We start from the raw sequence: 25,444 nt of genomic DNA on the forward strand, positions 1-25,444 counted from the left end.
TTGAATCTGGACCACCAGACTTGGTGAAAGATAATTTAAGAGATTACAAACCCATGTTTCTTTTTTGATCTTCACCAGGGACTTCGACTGAGTTACATTTGTCCTTGATAGTCGCTTTGTTTGGCAAGACTGTGGCTGAGGTTCTTGTGCTTATTTCTGGTTGGTTTTCACTCATGTTGCCAGAATGATACCTTTCACCATGAGCATCACCTTGCTGAATGGAGCATTGTGTAGTTTGAAGTCTTATGTGACTCATCTCTGCCTCGGAAATATCCTGCTGCCGAACATGGACCTTGTTGAACTTGGAGTTCTGCATTTCTTTCTGAAGTTCTGTGGCTCTCCTTCTATTTTCTTCTTCACGCTTCCTATAATCATAGTTTATAATGTTTAAAGTTCATTAAAACTGTTTGAAGTACATTTTTGAAACAAAAAGCATTCCTTAAAGCATGAGAATTTGTAAAAAACTATCTTGTACCTCTCCCCCTTTCCTCCACTGGATTAACAACCATTTAAAATAGTTGAGACTGATAATATTGAAATTACATTATTGAATTACAAAGCCTCAGCAATTCCAATGGAAAAATTAGCTATATAGCTAACTTAAAATATCAGGATGTTACTTTACCCTGCAATCCTATGGCCAGGTCTCCTTCTCCAAGAATGGAGAAAAAACTCCAACCTTCAAGAGAGAGATCTGATGTTGGATTCCCCCTCCCTGCTGCAACTTCGGCAGCCTTTGCCACACTGAAGTCAGAACTCTGATGTTGGTAGGGCTTCCAAGCCAGTTTGGGTACATTCCAAGGGTGAACCAGGAGAAGGCATACAGCTGAAAACTCCATAGCCTTCCTAGTCCCCTGACATGCCCCCTAAGCAGGGAGAATAATTATAACAGCCCAAGAGCAATGGGAAGGAATAATAGGATTTTTTAAAAGCCTGGAAAAGGACAGAACTGCAAGAGTGCTCCTCTGCCCTCATTTCTGCCTTGCTGCTAAGAGCCCAGCAGGATATTGAATTTAAAAAATGACAAAGAGACCCAAATCACAGGAACCCAATTAACAAAAAGAGATGATTATTGATATAAACGTATTCAAAAATTTGGGAACATACAGTTCGCAAATACAAATAATGCAACTTGAGGCCACTGAGTAAACAAAAGCTCAGGTCACTGTATAAATAACAAAATTCTTCAATTAATAAAGGTCACAAGATCTCTAAGACTGCACCTCGTTTCATAATTCTTCAGGCACGAATTGGAGAATATGAACATAAGAACATAAGAAGAGTCTGCTGGATCAGGCCAGTGGCCCATCTAGTCCAGCATCCTGTTCTCACAGTGGCCAACCAGGTGCCTGGGGGAAGCCCGAAAGCAGGACCCAAGTGCAAGAACACTCTCCCCACCTGAGGCTTGGATGGATGGCAGCCTTTAAATGCTTATTTCCTCAATTTTTCTTACTATATATTTTTTTCCTTTCAGGAATGTATCATTCCTGTAAATCCTAAAAAAACATATTATTGAAGATATTCACTCACTGTGATATAGAATGTGTATATATGAAACCACAATTAATTATATAATCAAAATACCTACTGAAATTCTGCTACGAGCACCAGGGCATTTGAGTACAACCACGAAGGTTCTAACTCCAAACACAGCAATATACAAAATAAGATATTTAAATTTCTAAAAACATGTGAAATCTTATTTAAAATGTATCTTGATCTAAAATTCAAAACCAAACCTATGGTCCAAATATGAAGAATCATCCATTCAAGTCTTATATAGGAGATGAGTTGCCAATCCATGTATTACAACAGATGTGATTCTTACAAGTGGTTCCTCCACACAAGTGAATTACTGGCTAAACAATTCTTTAAAGGAAACGTCTAATAATCTAGCAAGATCAAATACAGTAATGCAAAACATTTTCAGAAATATAGTCAAGTCTATTTTATCATTTAACCCAACCAGGGACATAGTGTTCAAAGTGTGTATCCCAAAAACCTCTTGCTGAGAGAGTAACAAATCTAACAATATTCTTTTATGCAGAATAGACTGAATCCCTTCCACTGCAAAAAAAAAAAAAAAAACACCCTCTACCAGAGGGTCTGTGGTTGTTTTCCAAACAGCACAGTTAATGGAGCTTCCAAATTTCCAATGCAGATCTTAGATTTATGTTCTGTAATCCTGACTTTGAACAGTCTGGTGGTCTGACCAACATACAATTTTGCATATGGGCACCTGATCACAACACATCATGTATGTTTGACATTTTTGAATATGTTTATATCAATAATCATCTTGATTATTGGTTTCCTGTGAGGAACTTTAATATGTTGCATAAGAACCTATATACATACAGCCCATTGTGGCTGATTCAAACTAGCAGTGGGGTATTGGATGGGTGGGTCCTGCTCCCTTTTGCGTGGGAGTTGTGCTGACTGCCTTGCAAGAGGTGGTAGCTGTACAGTCACTCCTGAAGAAACTCACCCTGGATTCAGAGGTACTGAACTATTGTGAATACCCCCTTTTCAGGCAAAATGCTCAAGAGAGTGGCAGTGACCAGTCTGCAGACACTCTTGGAAGAAACTCATTATCTAGACACATTTCAGCCTGGGTTCAGGACTGAATCAGCCATGGTTGCCCTGATGGATGACCTTTACTGAGAGAGGAACAGGGATAGTGCAAACCTGGTACTCTTGCTCCATTTCTCAATGACTTTTAATACCATCAACCATAGTATTCTACTGGATCTGCTTTGTGAGCTGGGGAGTGTGTGATACTGTCTTTCACTGGTTCCACCTCTACCTGGAAAACCAATGCTACCAAACAGTACTGGGTTTGCTTTGGGGTGATGCAAGGTACCATCTTGTCCTCAATACTATTTAACATCACATCATTAGGCAATCTGGAGCACGTACCACCAGAATCCTGATGACCCCCAGCCTTAGTTTTCTGTATCATCTGAATCAGATGTGGCCATGTGGGTTCTGATCAGTAACTGGGCACAGTGGTGGGCTGGATGGGGGCCAATAAATTGAAACAAAATCCTATTAAGACAAAGGCTCTGTTGGTGGGTGGTTCCCATGTCTGGGAATTAGACAATTTGCCTATTCTGGTTGGGGGTACACTACCCTGAAAGAATAGATAGGTAGTTTGGGAGTGGTCCTAGATCCATCACTGTTGTTGGCGGTCCAATTAACGCATTTTACTAGGTTTGGCTGGCACACCAGCTATGGTTGATCCTGGACAGGGATAGCCTAGCTACAGTGACCCATATACCAGGTCTCTCAATACTGTAATGCGATTGATGGGGTTGTCTTTATTGTTGGTTTAGAAACTGCAGCTAGTGCAGATTGCAGTAGCTAGGCTGTTGAGTGGTGTGCCTAACCACAGGCATGTGACACCTTTGCTGAAAGAAGTACACTGACTGCCAATTTGCTACATGCCCAGGTTTGTCATAGTATAAGACCCTAAATGACTCAGGACAAGGTTACCTGAGACTGCCTTTTTCCATATAGACCTACTTGGTCACTGTGATCATCACTAGAGGCATTCCTTGGTGTGCCACAACTCGTTGATGTCCATTTGGCAAAAACCAGAAAGAGGGCCTTTTCTTTGGTGGCACCCACATTCTGGACCCCCTCCCCCCACTCCTGGCATGAGCATGCACCAAACATTGCTATAAATTCTGATACATGCTAAAACCCTTTTTGTTTACCTTTACTTTTGCCAGTTCTTGATGCCTGCTATTGTAGTTCTTAAGTATATTTTGACTACTTCATTGCATTCTGATTTTAACTATATTGTATATTGTGTATTCTATATATTATAATTGTACATGGCATGGAGATGTTTGCATAATAGGTATTTATATAAACATTTTAATAAATAAAAATAAATTATGCACAACAAACAATAAAATTAACTGTGGTAAAAACATTGTAAAATGGGCAGGTGGTAAATGTAGTATCTGATATTTTAAACTTTTAATGCTGTAACAGAGTTTGTTGATACATGACAGGCTAGTTATGCAGGAGGTCTTTATCAGTTCTTGTGATTCACAAGCAGTAGCAAGAGGTGACATTTTAGTACAACATGTCAACTAAAAGCCCTAACTTTATCTGTCATTGCTATCTTATCAAACAGCTGATTGAATCTGAGTGCATGAAAAGCTGCTAACAAAGCCATAAACAGCACCCTGGGTAGTTTGAGGTACTTCAGCATTCAGCCTTTGGCATTGACAGAAGTGGCTCATTCTCAAATAATACTGCCAAACAGGAAGCATATGGGTGTCTGTCTCATGCACAGTATAGATCTGCCTGCCATTTTGCTCTGATAAATTAGGCCTTGCTATTCACAGCACATTTATTTCCCCCTCTTTCAAAGAAGCACACAGACTGCTCCCCCCACCATTCTATAAAAGAAACAAGACAAACAAGGTACATTCAGATGCAGCAGAAGTCTTAGCCTTGTCATTCTAGGTTCCATCTGTCTGGCTCACAGACTAATTTGACACAACAAAGAGTCATGTGGCATCAAAAAGACCAAAAATAATTAGTATTTTGGCATAAGCTTTTGTGGGCTACAGCCCATTTGTCAGATGCATGAAACAGTAAAATAGTAACCACACACACACACCCCCATTAGAACTGGGGATGGGAGGGGTGAATGACACAATAGGGCCAAAAACAAACAAGCAATGCAAGAAATAGCTGCAGCAGATGTGTCACATTACTGTGCAGATCATCAATGAATAAAATACCCAATCAGACTGGGGATGACACACTTTCAGTGCTATTGGCCACTGCTGGCAAATTGGAACAAGATTATAGACCTATTTGAGTATTTTCTTTACTTGTGTGTAACTGTGCAAGGATGGGGGCATATTGCCAAGCCTTGATCTGCTCTAGTGCATCACCTTTACCCAATTTACATAACCAAGAGTCTGAGGGCAAGGTCTGAAGTGGAGAGCCTCCTATATTTAGTTAAGACTCATGGCATAATTTAGATCCCTGACTGTGCGAGGTTCTAAGTTGCGTAGAAAGCCTCCTTGCCTCCACTTTAGACCTTAACCCTCAAACTCATGTCAGGTTGATTAAAAATCAATGATTTTTTGGAAAAAAAATCTAAAACATTGATTTTTTAATCTATTTTTTTAATTTAAATTTGATTTCAATTTTTTCTTAATACAGTGACTAAAAAACAGCCTAGGTCAAAGATATCATCTTGAATATTAATTATACAACTTTTAATTATTTGCTATAGATATGTTAACAGCAGTTTATGGAGATGGGAGATAACCTGATTAGTCCGATTCCGCAGGTGGAGAACATGAAGTGCACTCTCTCTCTTGCTCTCTCAAGGCCTTGCCTCTGTCTAAGTGCAAAGACAGAGAACAATTAATAGAGAATTTGGGGAGATGGAGTAGGTCTGAACAAGGAGGAGACCACTGAAGTGGTAATCTAGCTCTTAACATGAGTAGCCTCTTCTGCAGGTGTAGAGAGAATTTTTTCTTCCTTTGGACTAATTCATTCTAAATTGAGAAATGTTGGAAACTGAAAAAGCAGTAAAGCTTGTATTACTTTTCCAGACAATGAATAAGGAAGACAAAAGTGAAGAAGACTGAGTTAACTGTACCACCCAATATTTTCAGTTTCTCATGTTGACTTGGTTGAAATTGCCTAAATTTTATTTTTTAAAGAACATTACATTTATCTAAAAGCTGAAATAGTTAACCATTCAAATATCCATGTGCATGTTTAGTTAATGATGCTGTTTGTTGAAGAAGAAACAATCTTATTAGTACAATTTAAAAGTCTGTTTGGTGGTGGTGATTCCAGCACATCATGACAAAAATATCGTAATTACAATCATAGAATCAGAGAGTTGGAAGGGGCCTATAAGGCCATCAAGTCCAACCCCCTGCGCAATGCAGGAATCCAATTTAAAGTATCCCTAGCAGATGGCTGTCCAACTGTCTCTTGAATGCCTCCAGTGTTGGAGAGCCCACCACCTCTCTAGGTAATTAGTTTCATTAATGTACTGCTCTAATAGTTAGGAAGTTTTTCCTGATATTCAATTGAAATCTGGGTTCCTGTAACTTGAACCCATTATTCTGTGTCCTGCACTCTACTCTAGGATGATCAAGAAGATATCCTGGCCCTCCTTTATGTGACAATCTTTCAGGTACTTGAAAAGTGCTATCATATCTCCCCTCAGTCTTCTCTTCTCCAGGCTAAACATGCCCAGTTTTTTCAGTCTCTCCTCATAGGGCTTTGTTTCCAGTCCTCTGATCATCTTTGTTGCCCTCCTCAGAAACTGTTCCAATTTGTCTGCATCCTTCCTGAAGTGTGGAGACCAGAACTGGACGCAGTATTCAAGGAACCCTTTGACAAGCGGATGAGACCCAACTGTACCTGAAGGATGAAGTGACAAGACCAAGGAGATGGCTGAGACATGTTGACGTAAGGATTCACTTTTAGGCCCCTTCAGAGGCCATCTTGTAGAAACCCCAGAATGTGAGGAATTTGTGCTCTGGAAGGATGGAGATCCTGACGTAAGCACCACAGAGCAAAGGTTTTCCAGGTTGACTGGTAAATCCTTCTCATAGAGGCCCACAGTGCTGCCAGATAGGTGTCAATTACATCTGGAGAGAGACCAGCACATCTCAAGAACCAGTGCTCAATCACCACGCCGTTAGTTTCAGCCACTTGGGTTCGGGATGATAAACCAGATCCTATAAGAGAAGGTTCCGCTATGGGGGCAGCCTCCATGGAGCAGCTGTCGAGAGGCAGAGGAGTTCCGAGAACCACGGACAGCAAGGCCAGAATGGTGCTACTAGGATCATCTCTGCCCTCTCCACCTGCAATTTTTGAAGGCAACGTGCAATGAGAGGCACTGTAGGAAAAGCATAAAGAAGACCCTGAGGGCAGTGCATTAACAGGGCATCTGTCCCTTCTGCCTGGTTCGTATGGTACCTCATGTAGAAACGAGGTACTTGATAGTTGTAGCAAGAAGCAAACAGATCGAGAGTTATTTTGCCAAAACATTCTATTTGCATGAAAATCTGCGTATGTAGTTTCCATTCCGCCGGCATTATCTGTTGTCTGCTGAGCCAATCTGCTGTGAGATTTAAGTCACCACTCAAATGCTCTGCCTGTACTGACTGAAGGTGTATTTCTGCCCAGTTGAAGAAAGAGGCTGTCTAAAGCTCAGGCTTCAAGAGAGTGTACCCCCCTGCTTGTTGAAGTGTGCCTTCACAGTAGTATTGTTGGTGTGCAACAGAACATGACGGAGGTTGAACTTGAAGGTGAAGTGCTGGATGGCAAGGCTTGCCACCCGAAGCTCCAGCCAGCTGATACTGTGACGAGCTTCCTGATCTGACCACTGTCCTTGAATGTAGTCGCCCAGGCAATGGCCGCCCCATCTCAACAGGCAGGCGTCTGTTGTCACCACAGTCTGTGGAGGGTCCCTGAATGGTACTCCCCTCTGAGACTCATTGATGCAGTGGTGGCAAAGGAACATAAGAATCTGTCTTATACAGGCCACTGGTCCATCTAGCTCAGTACTGTCTACAATGACTGACAGCGGCTCTTCACGGTTTCAGACGGGGGCAATTTTTCTTCACTGCCATCACCACAGCACTATAGGCATAGCTATGTGATTTACGTGATCGGGCAGCTTCGCTATGAAATTTGCATCACTTGCAGTCCAGCTGTTGTCCAGTCTGCTTCACTGTCCAAAGCCCACTGGAAAATCAGGCTGCATTTCAGGGTCCACAGCACTGGAAAGGGCATTTAAGGAGAATCCTATTCCATAGTGAGATCAGAGCCTTGACAGAATGTTAGCCATGCCAGCCAAAAAATCCACACAGCATTCAGGAATCACTGAGATTCCATAAATCTCTGGGGGTGGATCATTCTAAATTCAGTCCTCCATCCCAACAGGGGAGAATTGACACCATTAGATCAAACCTCACCAGAATATGATAAAGGTGTCAGATAACACCCCCCTGAACTATAACTAGCCTGCTCAGTGGCAAAAAAAGACTGGGGCTGTGACCTGTACATGTGTCAGATTAACAATATACTGAGACAGCCCATGGTTGTCATGCACGCCTGGAAGTCCTGAGCCTGCTGTAACAAGGCAGCTTCTAGTAAGGCTCTAAAACTTCCCCAGAGACTATCTTGGCCAGCACTATCACGAGAGGTTGTTGGGCAGTGAGGAGGGTAAGTACACCAACAGGATTCTTGTTCTGCTTCTATGACTGAATGAACACCAGGTACAAACCCTTAACACTGGTGCCTAAATGTACAGGCGTCTTGCTGAGAGATGAGATTTTTGTGTATGATGGTGGCACCTCCCCACTGGCTCTCTAATCTATGCTGGTGCTGTATCAAGTATCCAGGAGGGACAGATTCAGTCCCCATTTGTGTATAAGTAAGGATATCTTGCTCCAATGTGCATCACTTTACAATTTCTTACATTGAACCACATTTGCCACTCTAATGCTTATTCATCCACTTTTGAGACATCATTTGGAACTCCTCAACATTCCTTATTGTCTTTATATCCTTTATATTGTCATCAGCAAACTTGGACACCTCACTGCTCACCCTCAACTACAGATAATTTATGAACAAGTTAAAAAGCACCAGTCCTAATATAGATCCTTGGAGGACCCATCTTCTTACACCTCTTAATTGAGAGCTGCCCATTTATTCCTAATCTCTGCTTTCTGTTCTTTCACCATTTACTGATCCAAAAAGGACATCCCCTCTTATCCCTTGTTTGCTAAGTTTACTCAAGAGTGGTGATGGACTTCAGCTTTTGAAAATCTAAGTACACAAAGCCATGCTGACACAGGCAAGCTAAATGAATTCTTTGCATCTGTCTTCACAGTGGAAGATATAGGGCAGATCCCTGAACCTGAACTAACATTTGCAGGAAGGGATTCTGGGGAACTGAGACAAATAGTGGTAACAAGAGAGGAAGTTCTAGGCTTAATGGACAATATAAAAACTGACAAATCACCGGGCCCGGATGGCATCCACCCAAGAGTTCTCAAAGAACTCAAATGTGAAATTGCTGATCTGCTAACTAAAATATGTAACTTGTCCCTTGGGTCCTCCTCCGTGCCTGAGGACTGGAAAGTGGCAAATGTAACGCCAATCTTCAAAAAGGGATCCAGAGGGGATCCTGGAAATTACAGGCCAGTTAGCTTAACTTCTGTCCCTGGAAAACTGGTAGAAAGTATGATTAAAGCTAGATTAACTAAGCACATAGAAGAACAAGCTTTGCTGAAGCAGAGCAAGCATGGCTTCTGCAAGGGAAAGTCCTGTCTCAGTAACCTATTAGAATTCTTTGAGAGTGTCAACAAGCATATAGATAGAGGTGATCCAGTGGACATAGTGTACTTAGACTTTCAAAAAGCGTTTGACAAGGTACCTCACCAAAGACTTCTGAGGAAGCTTAGCAGTCATGGAATAAGAGGAGAGGTCCTCTTGTGGATAAGGAATTGGTTAAGAAGCAGAAAACAGAGAGTAGGAATAAACGGACAGTTCTCCCAATGGAGGGCTGTAGAAAGTGGAGTCCCTCAAGGATCAGTATTGGGACCTGTACTTTTCAACTTGTTCATTAATGACCTAGAATTAGGAGTGAGCAGTGAAGTGGCCAAGTTTGCTGACGACACTAAATTGTTCAGGGTGGTTAAAACAAAAAGGGATTGCGAAGAGCTCCAAAAAGACCTCTCCAAACTGAGTGAATGTGGGAGAAAATGGCAAATGCAATTCAATATAAACAAGTGTAAAATTATGCATATTGGAGCAAAAAAACTGAATTTCACATATATGCTCATGGGGTCTGAACTGACAGTGACCGACCAGGAGAGAGACCTCGGGGTTGTAGTGGACAGCACGATGAAAATGTCGACCCAGTGAGCGGCAGCTGTGAAAAAGGCAAATTCCATGCTAGCGATAATTAGGAAAGGTATTGAAAATAAAACAGCCGATATCATAACGCCGTTGTATAAATCTATGGTGCGGCTGCATTTGGAATACTGTGTACAGTTCTGGTCGCCTCATCTCAAAAAGGATATTATAGAGTTGGAAAAGGTTCAGAAGAGGGCAACCAGAATGATCAAGGGGATGGAGCGACTCCCTTACGGTGAAAGGTTGCAGCATTTGGGGCTTTTTAGTTTAGAGGAAGGGCGGGTCAGAGGAGACATGATAGAAGTGTATACAATTATGCATGGCATTGAGAAAGTAGATAGAGAAAAGTTCTTCTCCCTCTCTCATAATACTAGAACTCGTGGACATTCAAAGAAGCTGAATGTTGGAAGATTCAGGACAGACAAAAGGAAGTACTTCTTTACTCAGCGCATAGTCAAACACTGGAATATGCTCCCACAAGATGCAGTAATGGCCACCAGCTTGGATGGCTTTAAAAGAAGATTAGACAAATTCATGGAGGACAGGGCTATCAATGGCTACTAGCCGTGATGGCTGTGCTCTGCCACCCTAGTCAGAGGCAGGATGCTTCTGAAAACCAGTTGCCGGAAGCCTCAGGAGGGGAGAGTGTTCTTGCACTCGGGTCCTGCTTGCGGGCTTCCCCCAGGCACCTGGTTGGCCACTGTGAGAACAGGGTGCTGGACTGGATGGGCCACTGGCCTGATCCAGCAGGCTCTTCTTATGTTCTTAAACTCATTTTATGTTTAATAATGCTTTTCACAAGTTTTCCTATGAAGCTAAATGGTCTGTATTTTCCTAGATCCCTGTGTATCCCTTAAAAAAAAAAAAAAACCCTGGTTTTCCATTGGCTTTTTTCTAGTCCTCAGGTACACAATCCAATCTTAAGGACAAAATAGAAGATGAGCAATTTCACATTTAAGTTAAGAACTCTCAAGTAGATACCATCTAGACCAGGTGATTTGTTAGTTTTTAACATTTGTCAATAAGGCCTAAAACTTGATCTCCTCTCACCGCTATTTGTCTCAGTTCCTCAGATCCCCTTCCTGTTCTACATTTTCCAAAAGACAGACAGATGTAAAGAACTCATTTAGCTCTTCTGCAGTCTTCTGCTTTGAGGGCCCATAGTTAGGCTTCATTGTGTCTCATAATTGAACCAAATATTTTGTTGGTAGATCACTCCAGGTGTCTTGACCAAACAGGAAATCTATTCAGGAGAGTCATCCTGAAAGATAATCTCTATTGATTCCACTTCCTCACCCACACAAACTCCTCCCGTTGTGCATTCCCAACTATACTTTACTAAACCCTTCCTCATTACATCACCAAACCCCTCCTTGTACACAGCCACCTAGGGAACCCAGAAACATATTTAAAGGGTAGATTTTAGCCTTGAGAGAAAAAAGCCATTTTATAAATCCAATGATCTGCACACCTCTCCGTGTCACTCTCAAGGACCATCTCCAGTGCAATGCTACACATCAAATCTAGAGGCTTGCCTGATAGGTCTTTAAAGAGCTGAACTCACTCCAGGCATAGGGTTCCTGACCCTGACCCTAGGTCCTGGTTCCATCCCACACTTGCACCCACACAGCTGCAGGAACTGTTCTAGCTATAACCAGAATGAGTAAAACATTTGTTGCATCTGTTTCTATCATCTTGGGAGTCACATAACAAACAGTTATGCTCTGCCACTTTAATTTCCCCTTACAGTGTAGGAACTCTTGTTTCTTTAGACTAGGAGTATTAATGTGTTAGAATATTAGTTTAAATGAGTCTATATAAATGCTTTACCATATTAATCAACTTATGATTACTTTTTTTGTTATTTTTTTATAATAAGTGGATGTTTCTTGGGCATCCAAAGAAACCTTAGGCACATTCTCAGGGCAGTGCTTGACCATCTCCAGCAAAATATTTAACCCTCTCACAAGTTTAAGGATCACATGTGAAGTACATATACAGTGCGTTGCCAGGAATACGTGTAAAACATGTTTTCCTCTTTCACAGGTTTTTCCTCTTTCATAGACTTTGCTCGCTAAACACATTACCTCTTCAACTTGGTGGTATCATTACTGATCTGAAATATATTAGTTGAGCTTCTATTATTGTTGTTTTGAATAACCCCACGCATTCTAGAGAATCCCTTTAATTTTCCCTTATTCAACTTCCCCCAAACCCCTCACTCTTCTTCTTTTGAAGTCAAATTTAACTATGTTAGACTTGCTTGGCAATTGCTTACTTAAATTGATGCTGCATTTGGTAGCACTGTGAGTCACTGTTTTGAAATAGTTCAATAAAATCCATAATTTGCAACAATCAATTATTTTTCTCTCTACTATTATGATGCCAGAATTCACCTCTATGGAATTAATAACCTGGGAAACACTATTCACAGAGGAGGAAGTGAAGATCAAAATTAAGAATGAAAAGAAAACAAAACACCTAGCCCAGGCAAATTCAGCTCTGAATTTTATAAGACCTTTGTTGAACAAGCATGATAAATAAATTACTCAAGCTGAAAACATTAGCAAAGATTTGGCCTGAAGCAGTACTAGTGATAATACCAAAGACAGGTAAAGATTTAATTATTCCAAACTCCTACTGTCCTATTTCTTTTTTCAAACAAAACTTCAAAATATGATTATTAATATTAGCACACAGATTGAACAATTTGATATCAAATCACGTGGAGCAAAATCAAATAGGTCTGATTTAAAACAGCAAAATTTAGACTATTAAAAGACTGACTGACTGCATTTCAGATATGAGCAAGCTGCTCTCATCTTTCTGGTCATGGAAAAGGCTTTTGAGAGAGTAGAATGGACAGTCTTTAACACTCTAAAAGAATATAACCTAGAACAGAAAATTTAAAACTTGCATTGAGTTACTGTATCAAAAGCAACTCTCAAGGACATATGCTATCTTTTTTCCATTTAAAATACAAGGTACACATCAAGGATATCCATTTGCTTCTCTGTTATTAGCTTTTCTAATCACCATTATCAACCACAAACAATGAAAACATCTCTGGAATCAACTTTGGAAAGGAAAAATGCAAAATAACCATGTACCCAGATACTATTGCTTCAACACTATCAAATCCTATACTGATATTGTTTCAGGTTCAGATGGTGCTTTGATAGGAAAAAGGCCTCAGGGAGGTGAAAAATATTACAATACCTACGGAAGTATTCCATATTATTTTATATCAGTACAATTCCTCCCATTGTGACACCGAGGGTTGTTTATTGTATGCTATTTATCCCAAAAAGATTGGTAGGGGAGACCTCGTGGTTTTGCCCCCCATTACAAAGTTCTTCTGATACCCTGTGCCCAAGGGCCCCCAGAAACCTGGTGCTAGCTCTGAAAATTGGCATATATTATCTAATAATTCAACATATGCCAAACCTACATACCTTTTACTTACAGGAAAAAAGATTCAACAGAAACAGCAGATTTTCTATATAATGGTACTGAAGAATTACTTTTTTAAAAAATCTTTACTTTTTGAACACACATCACTTACTTGGCAGCAGCATCTTTCCTCAGTTGTTCATGCTTCATTAGAAGATTTTTCCTATCTTGGAAAGCTTTCCTAACTTTGTATCCTTTATAGACTGCCTGGATTTTTACGGCTGCAATGTCCTGTATAGCAGCTATGGATAACGCACTGTGCTCCAACATGAACTGAATTACTTCGTGATGAGCTCCAAGCAAGGCATAATCAAGTGGAGTGTATCTAAAAGTAACAAAACATTGGTACATAACTGAACCACAGACCAAGGAAAAAAATTAACTTATAAAACAGTTTTCAAAATGGTACATCTATGTGAAGAGCAGGAAAAGTAGTCTCAGAAAAAAACAAGAAAAAATAGTTGGTGTAGAAATTTCCTTGTTTTCCCTGGCAGGGAAACTCAAGGTGGTGCAGTAAGGGCATGTGGGCAACTGGCATCAGCTCTCTCCTTGCCAGAAATATGGGGCAAGGCAAAGACTGGAAAAGGGTCCAGCTGTAGCAGCAGTTGGAACCAGAGACCACTAGTTCAGTCCATGTGATCCATCATTAAAAGGATAGCATATGAACACTCTCAAAAATGCTAAACAATCCCCATGCTGTATTTTCTCACAGCCAAAGTCAGCAGAACTTTGACCTCATATGAACACCCATAGCCATATTGCAAAATTAGAAGTCAGTGCAGATGTAAAGAAACATTAGTCAGGAGCAGAAGAACTAGAAGACACCCTGCACCTGTGGAACTATGGAACCGCTTTCAGGCACTTGAGGATGAGACTGAAGGCCAGCCTGCAGAAGAAGAATTGCAGGAGACCCCATGTGCTGATGAGTGAGAGGTTGAAAGTCAGTCAAGTGGGGGGAATGAAACCATAACCCATGACAAGAAGAAGAATAGCAGCAGAGGGAGAATCCCTATTGCTGGGATTGAAACCCAAGTATGCTGAGAACTATGGATTCATCAGGGATGCTGTCTCCCTGGAGGATAGATCAGAGATGTGACTGAAGGGTTGCCATCACTCATAAAGCCCTCTGACAAATATCCCTTTCTTCTCATCCATGTGGGAACAAATGATACTGCTAAACAGAGCTACAAAGAAATCATGTCAGACTTTGAAGCTCTGGGAAGGAAAATCAAGAACTCTGGGATCCATCCTTCCAGTACTTAGAAGACAAGTAGAAAAGGAAAGAAAAAAACTCCAGGTGAATGACTGGTTACGAAGGTGGTGCTGACATGAAAGATTTGGATTCGGGACCATGAGCTACACTTCCTGGAAGATGGACTTCTGGCAAGGGATGGTTTCCACTTCACAACGACTCGGAAGAATGTGTTTGGCCACAATATGGAGAACTTCATCAGGAGGGCTTTAAACTGAATCCTAGGGAGAGGGAGATGTAAACCTGGAGGTAATGATTAATGAAGGCTTGTGCACAGTAACAGGAACTGAGAGAATGCCTCTAATGGGGCCCAATAATAGTCTTAATAAAAATGTAGGAAGGAAGACAGACCATAAATCACATGGTCTTTGATGTCTATATACAAATGCCCAAAGTATGGGAAACAAACAGGATGAACTTGAACTCTTAAAACAGGAGGGTAAATACAACATGATAGGTGTTACTGAGCCTTGGAGAGATGACTCTCATGACTGGAATACAGCAACTGAAGGATATAACTTCAAAAAGAACAAAAGGAATAAAAAAGGAGGCAGAGTCGCATTACATGTTAAGAATATATATCCCTGCACAGAAACACATGAAGATGAGCTTGGTAGCCCTATCAAGAGCATCTGGATTAAAATACATGGGGCAAGAAATAAGAGGGTGGTGGTTGCAGTCTACTACTGACCACCCAAACAAGGAGAGGACGAGGATGTAACTTTTGACAAGCAAACTGCCAATGTTTCAAGGAGGCTCCACAAAAAGCTTAGAGATTACTATAAGACAAGAGGGGACATATATAGGAAGTGGAAGGAAGGCCGGGCCACAAAGAAAGAGTACAGGCAGGTAGTGCAGAATTGCAGGGATGGGGTCAGAAAGGCTAAAGCTGAGAATGAGCTGAGGCTAGTGGGGGGATGCTAGAAGTACAAAAAAAACTTTATTTGGATGCATCATAGTAAAAGACAGAGAGTCACACTATATGTAAAATATATATATGCCAGCACAGAAATACAGTAAGATGAGCCTGGTAGTCCCTCCAAAAGTAGTTGGATTAAAATAAAAGGAACAAGAAATCAAAGGAACATGGAGATTGGAGTCCACTACCAACCACCCAATCAAGGAGAAGATAGTATGAAAGTTTTGAAAAGCAAATTGCCAATTTTTGAGAAGGCATGATGTATTAGTAATGTTGTTGTTATGTGCCTTCAAGTCGATTACGACTTACGGCAACCCTATGAATCGGTGACCTCCAAGAGCATCTGTCATGAACCACCCTGTTCAGATCTTGTAAGTTCAGGTCTGTGGCTTCCTTTATGGAATCAATCCATTTCTTGTTTGGCCTTCCTCTTTTTCTACTCCCTTCTATTATTCCCAGCATTATTGTCTTTTCTAGTGAATCCTGCCTTCTCATTATGTGTCCAAAGTATGATAACCTCAGTTTCATCATTTTGGCTTCTAGTGACAGTTCTGGTTTAATTTGTTCTAACACCCAATTATTTGTCTTTTTCACAGTCCATGGTATGCGCAAAGCTCTCCTCCAACACCACATTTCAAATTAGTTGATTTTTCTCTTATCCGCTTTTTTCACTGCCCAACTTTCACATCCATACATAGAGATCAGGAATACCATGGTCTGAATGATCTTGACGTTAGTGTTGAGTGATACATCTTTGCATTTGAGGAACTTTTCTAGTTCTCTCATAGCTGCCCTCCCCAGTCCTAGCCTTCTTCTGATTTCTTGTCCCCATTTTGGTTAATGTCTGTATCAAGGTATTGATAATCCTTGACAAGTTCAATGTCCTCATTGTCAACTTTAAAGTTGCATAAATCTTCTGTTGACATTACCTTAGTCTTTTTGACGTTCAGCTGTAGTCCTGCTTTTGTGCTTTCCTCTTTAACTTTCATCAGCATTTGTTTTAAATCATTACTGGTTTCTGCTAGTAGTATGTTATCGTCTGCATATCTTAAATTATTGGTATTTCTCCCTCCAATTTTCACACCTCCTTCATCTTGATCCAATCCCGCTTTCCGTATGATATGTTCCGCGTATAAATAGATAGGGTGATAAAATACACCCGTCTCACACCCTTTCCGATGGGGAACCAATCAGTTTCTCCATATTCCGTCCTTACAGTAGCCTCTTGTCCAGAGTATAGGTTGCATGTCAGGACAAGCAGATGCTGTAGCACCCCCATTTCATTTAAAGCATTCCATAGTTTTTCATGATCTATACAGTCAAAGGCTTTGCTGTAATCTATAAAGCACAGGGTGATTTTCTTCTAAAATTCCTTGCTCCGTTCCATTATCCAATGTATGTTTGAGATTTGATCTCTGGTGCCTCTTCCCTTTCTAAATCCAGCTTGGACGTCTGGGATTTCTCGCTCCATATATGGTAAGAGCCTTTGTTGTAGAATCTTGAGCATTACTTTACTTGCATGGGATATTAAGGCAATAGTTTGATAATTACTGCATTCCCTGAGTTCCACTTTCTTTGGAATTGGGATGTATATTGAATGCTTCCAGTCTGTGGGCCATTGTTTAGTTTTCCATATTTCTTGACAAAGTTTTGTCAATATTTGGACAGATCCAGTCTCAGTAGCTTGTAGCAGCTCTATTGGCATGCCATCTGTTCCAGGTGATTTGTTTCTTCCAAGTATTTTGACAGCAGCTTTCACCTCATTCTAAAATTTTTGGTTCTTCGTCATACAGTTCCTCCATGAATGAATCTGTCATCCTTGCATCTCTTTTATAGAGTTCTTCAGTGTATCACTTCCATCTTCCTTTTATTTCATCTCAGTCAGTCGGTGTGTTCCTCTGTTGATTATTCAACATCCCTACCTTTGGTTTAAATTTCCCTTTCATTTCTCTAATCTTTTGGAATAGGGCTCTTGTTCTTCCTTTTTTGTTGTCCTTTTCTATTTCTATACAATAACTATTGTAATAGTTCTCTTTGTCCCTACGTACTAGTTTTGTTGCATTTAGGGTTCTGACTGTGTTTCTATCTCCTGCTGCTTTTGCTTTCCTTCTCTCTTTAACCATTTTAAGAGTTTCTTCAGTGATCCATTGAGGTCTCTCTCTCTTTTTAACTAGAGGTATTGTCTTTTTGCATTCTTCCCTGATAATGTCTCTGATTTCACTCCATAGTTCTTCTGGTTCTCTGTCAACTAAGTTGAAAGCCTCAAACCTGTTCCTTATTTGATCTTTATTACCCCGGTATCTGTTGGGAGACAAATTCTGTCAAACACAGCCCCTCCAAGAAATTCATGACTTGTGTTGCTGATAACTCTATACACAGTAGAGGAAGGAACTAGAGGACCAGCTCACCTTTACTTGATTCTAATGAACAGAGATGACTTGGTGGAAGAAGTGGCAGTTATGTGAATTCTCAGAGGAAATGACCATGAGTTCTTGATTTCAAAGGCAGCAAAATCTGAGAGTAGCCAAATGAGTACCCTGGACGTCAGGGAAGCCACTTTTAATAAAGTTAGAAGAATTATAAGTTAGGTTCCATGACAAGCAAGCCTAATGAGAAAATGAGTCCAAAGATGGGTGAGAGTTTCTAAAAAAGAAAATTCTAAAGGCACAATTCCAAACAATTCCAACAATGAAAAAAGTGGAAGAGTGCAGAAGAAGCCACTGTGGCTTCACAAAATGCTTAAGAGATTATCTGAAAAGAAAAAAGGACACATATAGGAAGTGGAAGAAAGGCCAGGTCACAAAGAAAGAGTACAGACGGGAAGCACAGAATTTCAGGGATAGTGTCAGGAAGGCTAAAGCTGAGAATGAAATGAGGATAGCAAGGGATGCTAATAGCAACAACAAAACTTTCTTCAGGTACATCCATAGTAAAAGACAGAGAAAAGAAATGGTGGCACAGCTACTCAATGAGGATGGCAAAATGATAACAGATGACAAAGAAAAGGCAGAAGTGCTCAATTCCTACTTTGACTCAGTCTTCTCACAAAAGATTGTCTATGATGCTCCTGGCAAATGTGAAGTTGAAGAGGCAGGATTGCAGCTTGAGATCGGCAGACAAATGGTCAAGGAATTACCTAATCACACTGATTGAAGGAATTGGCTGAAGAACTCTATGAACCACTGTCTATTATATTTGCAAAATTGTGGAAGATGGGTGAACTGCTGGATGACTGGAGAAGGGTTAATGTTGTACCTATCTTCAAAAAAGGCAAAAAGGAAGAACCTGGGAACTACAGACCAGTCACCCTGACATCAATCTTCTTATAAAGGCCTTATAAAGTGGTCATTCTGTAACCACCCTGAAACAAGTGATTGCTAGGAACCAACGCGGATTTGTCAAAAACGAATACTGCCAGACCAATCTTATCTCATTTTTTGATCAGGTAACCTCCCTGGTAGACGGTGGAAATGCTGTGGACATAATATATCTCATTTGTCAAAGTGCCCCATGATAAGCTAGCTAAATATGGGCTGGATCAAACAATTATCAGGTGGATACACAGTTGTCTGCAGAATCGTACTCAAAGAGTGTGTATCAATGGCTCCTTCTCAAAGAGGGGGGAGGTAACAAGTGGGATGCCGCAGGGCTCAATCCTGGGCCCATTTTTATTAATGACTTGGATGAGGGGGTGCAGGGAATGCTATCAATATTATTTCTGAGGTTTCAATCCTATACACTTACTTCAGAGTAAGTCACATTGAACTTAACAGTACTTGCTTCTGAATAGACACGTACAGTAGGGCCCTGCTCATACAGCGGGTTACGTTCTGGACCCCCGCTGTAAAGCGAAAACCGCTGTAAAGCGGATCCCATTGACTTACATTGACCAAAATGGCACCCGGCGGCAAAAAACCGCTGTAAAGGAAAGCACTGTAAAGCGGGGCCCTACTGTATAGGATAGCACTGTGAATTGCTTTATAGTATAATGTCTTGCCTTTGTGATCAAACTTGGATTCATCTAAAAACACAGAACTGCATTTTAATTAGCAATGAGAAATATGTCCAAATACAAAGAATCCACTGAATAATACAATCGAGAACAATTTACAAACAAAAAACATCTGTCAAAATGTAGGTAATTAAGAGATTTGATATTTCAACAAATCTAAAGTTATTGGTTTTGTAAAAGGAACCAGTGAAAAAAACCTATGCTTTATAAGCATAACACACAACCTGACACATTAATCAAAATTATTTGAAACTTTGAAAAGGAAAAATTAGAATGTTAAGAACAGCTGTGATTTAAAATAAGCATTTACACTGAAGATGGTAGAACAGTAACTCAAGATACAGATAAAATTCTTCCAATTGATACAGGAAGCAGCTAACCTATCTGGTTTAAAATTCATGAATTTTTTGCAAGGTTTAGGGTTGGTATTGCAGGGGGAGAGTAGGACCTTTGTGTCTTTACATGGTAATCATGTGGCAGGCAGAAATTCAGCAAGTTAAGTTTTCTACTATGGAAACACAATTATGGGGAAAGCTTCACCTGTCAATACTGTCTGTCAGATATCTTACAACTTGTATGGCCCCTGATTCAGTTTATTAGCTATGGTCCAGCCCATTATGGACCTCAAGTACCTGATCATTCACACTCACTTCCTGGATCAGATGAAAGGGAGACTGGTATCTATACAGTAATTATTCACAATATATCTATTTATGTAATTCCTTCTATTTCTGATTCAAGTTTTTTTAAATTATATTTCAAAACATTTTAGATGGTATTTTAATAAAAATCTTAAAGTGGTTTACAAAAAGAGCAATAAACAATTTTATAAAATACCATAGAACATCCACAATGTATAACATAAATTAAAAGCTGGCATTAATGATCTGGGATAATGCCTGTGCAAAAAGATAGTATTTAAAAGATGATGTAAACAAGCCACCATTGCAATTTTCATATTGCAGGGGAAAATTTGTTCCATGAGGCAGCTGCCACCACAGAGAATGCTCTCCATGGCATTGCCGCCTTATGTATTTCAGCAAATTTAGTGATCTCACAGACCTATATATAGGTCTGCAAGGGAAAGATGCTCTTTCAGGTAACTTGGTCCTAAGTTGCTTACAGTAGCTGCACATAGACCACATTACAATAGTCTAATCTTGAGTTTACTAAGGCACAGGGCATAGTGGCCAAGCTATTCATATCCAGGAACAGGTGAAGCAGATGTATCAGCCATGGCTAGTAGTAGGCACTCTTTAGTAATAAGGTCCAAAGATCAATAAATGATGAAATGGATCAAAAAGCACCCCAGATTATATACCTCTTCCTTTGGACCTGCAACCTAATGTACAGGACGTAACTCCTTAAGTGCCAGACCCAGGAAACAAACACCTACAGGGCCTCAGTCTTTTCAAGACTCAGTTTATTGGCCCTCATCCATATACAGCCACTTCCGACTCAGATGTAACAAAGAAATAGAGCTGAGTGGTATCATCATATTTTAACACCTTGCCCCAAATCAGCTAAGAATCACTCCCAACAGCTTCATATAGATGTAAAATACCATTGCGCACAAGAGAGGACCCTGTGGCAGCCCAGCTGTCAGGCAGCCGAGGTGCAGTCCCTCTATGCTGGTGCTATGCCCTGTGGACAGGAGCAGAAGCAATGCAACACAATGCCTCGAACTCCCAATCCACAAAGCTAGTCCAGGAGGATATCATGATAAATGGTATCAAAGCCACCGAGAGACAAGTAAGAGCAACATCGTCATATTTCCCTTTTCCTTCTCTTGATAATGGTCATCCATTAGGGTGACCAAGGACAATTTTTTTTAATAAACAAATATATGGTTTATTTATTTATTTTTAAATAATTTTTTATTAATTTTTATGGGAACATATGTAAAGTATAGTTTAAATATTAACATAGTTCATAGACCATATATACAAAAATTGATACATTATATATGTGTTTGTTTTCAGTCTATCGCTATCCACTTACAATACAAATACAATACATACTTAACATTGGTTATTTGATGATAATTAATTTACAAGTTGACAAATCTCAAATCAAGATATTATTTTTATTACAACCATAAGCTGTTAAAGGCAGTTGGAATCTGTATTGATGCTGTTGTTTTGTTTATATGTGTAATAAAACACGACCATTCTGTAGCAAAACTGTCTTTTTTCTTTTGTCCTCTTACTACTCTCAGACATACTACAGTCTCTCTGTAAGCGCTATTTCCCATACTATACTGTACCATTTCCTAATGTTTAATCCTTTTGCCTTCTTCCAGCATTTGGCTATCAGCATACGTGCTGCTATTAGGAGATACTCAATTTGCTTTTTGTGTAGTATGGTTTGATTTTGACCATCAAATTTATTAAGTAATGCCAATTCCGGTGTTTTTATTACTTTTGTTCCCGTTATATTGGATATTTCTTCAAAGACCTCTATCCAGAATCTTTGAATATGTTCACATTCCCACCACTTGTGAACATAAGATCCTCGGACTCCACATCCTCTCCAGCACAATGGTGAGTAGGACTTCTTTATCCTTGCTATTTTGGATGGCGTTAAGTACCATTTTTGTAATATTTTGAGTGATATTTCTATGTATTTAGCTGATGTGGCTTTAAAAGGAAATTTCCCCCACATTTTTGTCCAATATTCTTGATCAATTCTGACAGCCCAACCAAGGACAATTTTGCTTCAAAATCAGGCCTGAACCCAGACTGAAAAGGATCTAGACTCTAGATTATCAGTATCCTTCCAGAATGCCTGCATTTGAGGTACCACCATGCTCTCAAGCACCTTTCCTGAAAAGTGGGTATTAGTGACTGGGGGTAGTTACCATAAACCTTTGGGTCTGGGGAGGATTTTAGAAGCAGATGCACTATTGCTTTCTGGTGGGCACCACTTCCTCACACAAATATGAATTAACCACCCCCTGAACTCACCTAATCAATTCCTGTTGGCAAGTTCAGATAAGCTATGATGGGTAAGATGATCACTGGTCATGATAGGTAAGGGCTGAGAGAACATGTGGTTAGCTGAACCAGTGCAAACAACTTGTCCACATCTTCAGGACTCTACAACTGAAACTATTTCTGCAAAACTGGATTAGATTGTGTGTTGGATACATCAACAGGACCTGTCACAACAGCAGCATTTAGGTTGCTACGGTGGTGACTGATTTTATTCTCAAAGTGTCTAGCAAAATTCTCACAATAGGCCTCTAAGGGTTCTAGCATACTATTCACCAGGATACATGTTGCTAAACTCCAGACGACCCAGAATAACTCTGGTGGATGGTTACTTGAGGACACAATGGAGCAGCAGAGCAAACCTCCACTGCCATATACTGGGTGTGTGTATGCACTCCAAGATGTGTTTGTTGGCTTCACATTGAGTCTTGTGCCACTTGATGTCCTATTTTCTCCCAGATTGGGCTCCCAGAGGAGGCCAGGTTGAAGTTGGAGCACTCACTATTATGACAGAGTCATGTCATGTCATGTCTTGAAGAGTAGGGACAGCATAAGGCAAATCCTATAGTCAATCAAGTCTAGTGGTAACATCAAACCTGACAAGTTCCTTCTGGATAGGTGCTACCGGATCTAGGGCAAGGCAGGTTAGAACTCTCTCCGGTAGAAATGTTGCCTCAGCAGACCACTGAAGCCTTCACAGGCCTTATAAAGCCCAACCAGCCAGAAACCTCCTATCAGTCCTGTCCCTATTCTGTTATCACTGGCTCCTATAGCATAGAGGAAGGAAGGGCTGCATTGGAGGGGTGTCCTCTGTTGGAGGAGTCAGGCAAACCCATATCCTCTGGCCCGCATAGTCTGGGAGTAGGGGGTGATGCCTCCTCTTCCTCAGAGTCTGCACCAGAGCCTGATGGAGGCTCATGGCCAGAGAAAATGACACTTGAACTCTATTTTATTTCTTTATTTCATTTCATACTTGAAAAGAAGCCTCTAAGCAGTTTACAGTGTTGTAAAAAATCAAACAAAATTGCACATTTAAAACTATACAAAATGTTTTAAAAAGCATCTTAAACATTAACATCTTAACATTAACACTAAACATAAAAACCAAATTACACATTTAACACAATACAAAACATTTTTTTAAAAGTCTTAAGCATCAATATAACCTAAAATAACTAGCATAATAAATCACAATCTGGGTATAACTCTAGTAGCCATAGTGCAGCCTGTCTCATTGCTTGGAGCAACTTGGATTCCTCAATGCTGGAAAAAGTGGTCAGAAGTGATTGTGTCAACAGCCCATCACAACTCACCATTCCACAATGAGACTAGGGTCTTGAAAGAATCACCAACTCTGGCTACTGAAAAATCCTCCAGAACATTTAGGAATCCATTGGATTCCGTAAGTCTCCTCCATCCTGGAAGGGAGAAATAAGTGCTTAGACCAAACTTCACCTGGAAGTGGTCTGAATATGACAAGAGGGTTATCTCAGCCCCCTGTCCTTATATCCAGAACACTCAAGAGTTCAAGAAGCAAACACTAGATCCAAGTGTATTGATGACACACTGAGACAACTCTCTAGTTGTCGTCATGGAGGCCATGAAGTCTTGAGCCAGTCTCATTAAGGTGGCCTTGGAATAAACTTTGAAATCCCCAGAACAACTGCCCTGCAGTTTTCCAACACTGCCCTCAAGACCACCTTGGACAGAGAGAGACTGTTGGACAGTAAGATGGGCGTACTCCAACCGTATTCCCAATCTGTCTCTTTGCTATAATGTCAGGAACAGATCCTCAAACATAGCCCCAGAGTGGAAAGGTTTCCTGGTGAGCAAGACACTAATTGTATAGACCACAGCAACTCCTTCCCCACACCCCTATGATCTTTGGCTTGTCTTGGTACTGGCCAGTATACTCAGGCCAGGTCAACCCCACCCAAATCTCAGTCATACACACCAGGCTTCTTCAATCATAGACAAGTATGGTCTTATTATAAACAACAACACCAGACCAGAAGCTCTAGTAGCTAAGCAACCAGATACCAGAGAGATGGAGAGGGATAGAAGAAGAGATGGCCTGCACACATTTATATCCTCTTCTTTTATTATGACCCAGCCCCCCTCCAATACACATCTCCCCCATCTGTGATAACAGCTACGAAAGTACCCCTAACAACCCCTCTTGCAACCTCTGTTCAATCACATCCCAGATCTCTCACACTCAACATCACCAATAATTCTACACATTGTATCCAATTACAACCATTCTCAAATACATGCAGAGCAAAATACTAACCTTAACAATAATGGCTTCACTCAAATATGCTATATTCTGGGCACACATAATCCTCCAACCAAGTATACCCTGATACTACATACATGCCTGCAGGAACTAGCCAGGCTCTTATCTTGGCCAGTAACCCTACCCCACCCCAACTCCTACCAAGACAGAAACTTGTCCCCTGTCTTGCCCCACAACTGTCCCTTGCTCTCATCAATCCCACAATATAACTCTGCAGGAGAAAATCTCCATTTCAGAGGAATGTATAGGTCATGAAGACATTTGCAAGAGGAAATAGGGAGGGTGAGTGTTTCCGTAGTTACCAAGCTAGGTTGCAACTGCAAGTTAAGAAACATCCTGCTAATGAAGTTTGTGCCTGCCAGTGAATACTGTGCATGAAGTAATCCTGATTGCTAAAACAGGGGGGGAAAGTTTGTGCTTAGGTACTCAGAACAGAGATAAAAGGCTTGCTGGGAATTGTAAGAGGAGGAACTTGCCACGGCAACTTCCCCAACAGCTGTTGTATTCAATAAAGTTTCATACTCATTTGCTACTATATGGTTCAGTCTGGATTCTTTAACAACTCTTTATACAATTTATGAAAACT

General features: G+C 40.5%; 1 protein-coding gene across 9 annotated transcripts in view; it reads right to left on the reverse strand.

Annotated features, from left to right (window-relative positions):
• INVS (inversin) overlaps positions 1–25,444 on the reverse strand; it is a 220,119-nt gene that overhangs the window by 53,227 nt on the left and 141,448 nt on the right. For 8 of the 9 annotated variants that reach the window (XM_061589721.1, XM_061589718.1, XM_061589716.1 and 5 more), the window contains 2 exons: positions 13,496–13,708; positions 52–365 (listed from right to left, as the gene is read on the reverse strand). In XM_061589721.1, the coding sequence (XP_061445705.1) occupies positions 52–365; positions 13,496–13,708 (527 nt within the window). The remainder of the gene's footprint in view (positions 1–51; positions 366–13,495; positions 13,709–25,444) is intronic. The other variant, XM_061589720.1, reaches the window with a different exon arrangement.

This window comes from Rhineura floridana, chromosome 11 (genome assembly GCF_030035675.1).
Source record: "Rhineura floridana isolate rRhiFlo1 chromosome 11, rRhiFlo1.hap2, whole genome shotgun sequence".
Lineage (NCBI taxonomy): Eukaryota > Metazoa > Chordata > Lepidosauria > Squamata > Rhineuridae > Rhineura > Rhineura floridana.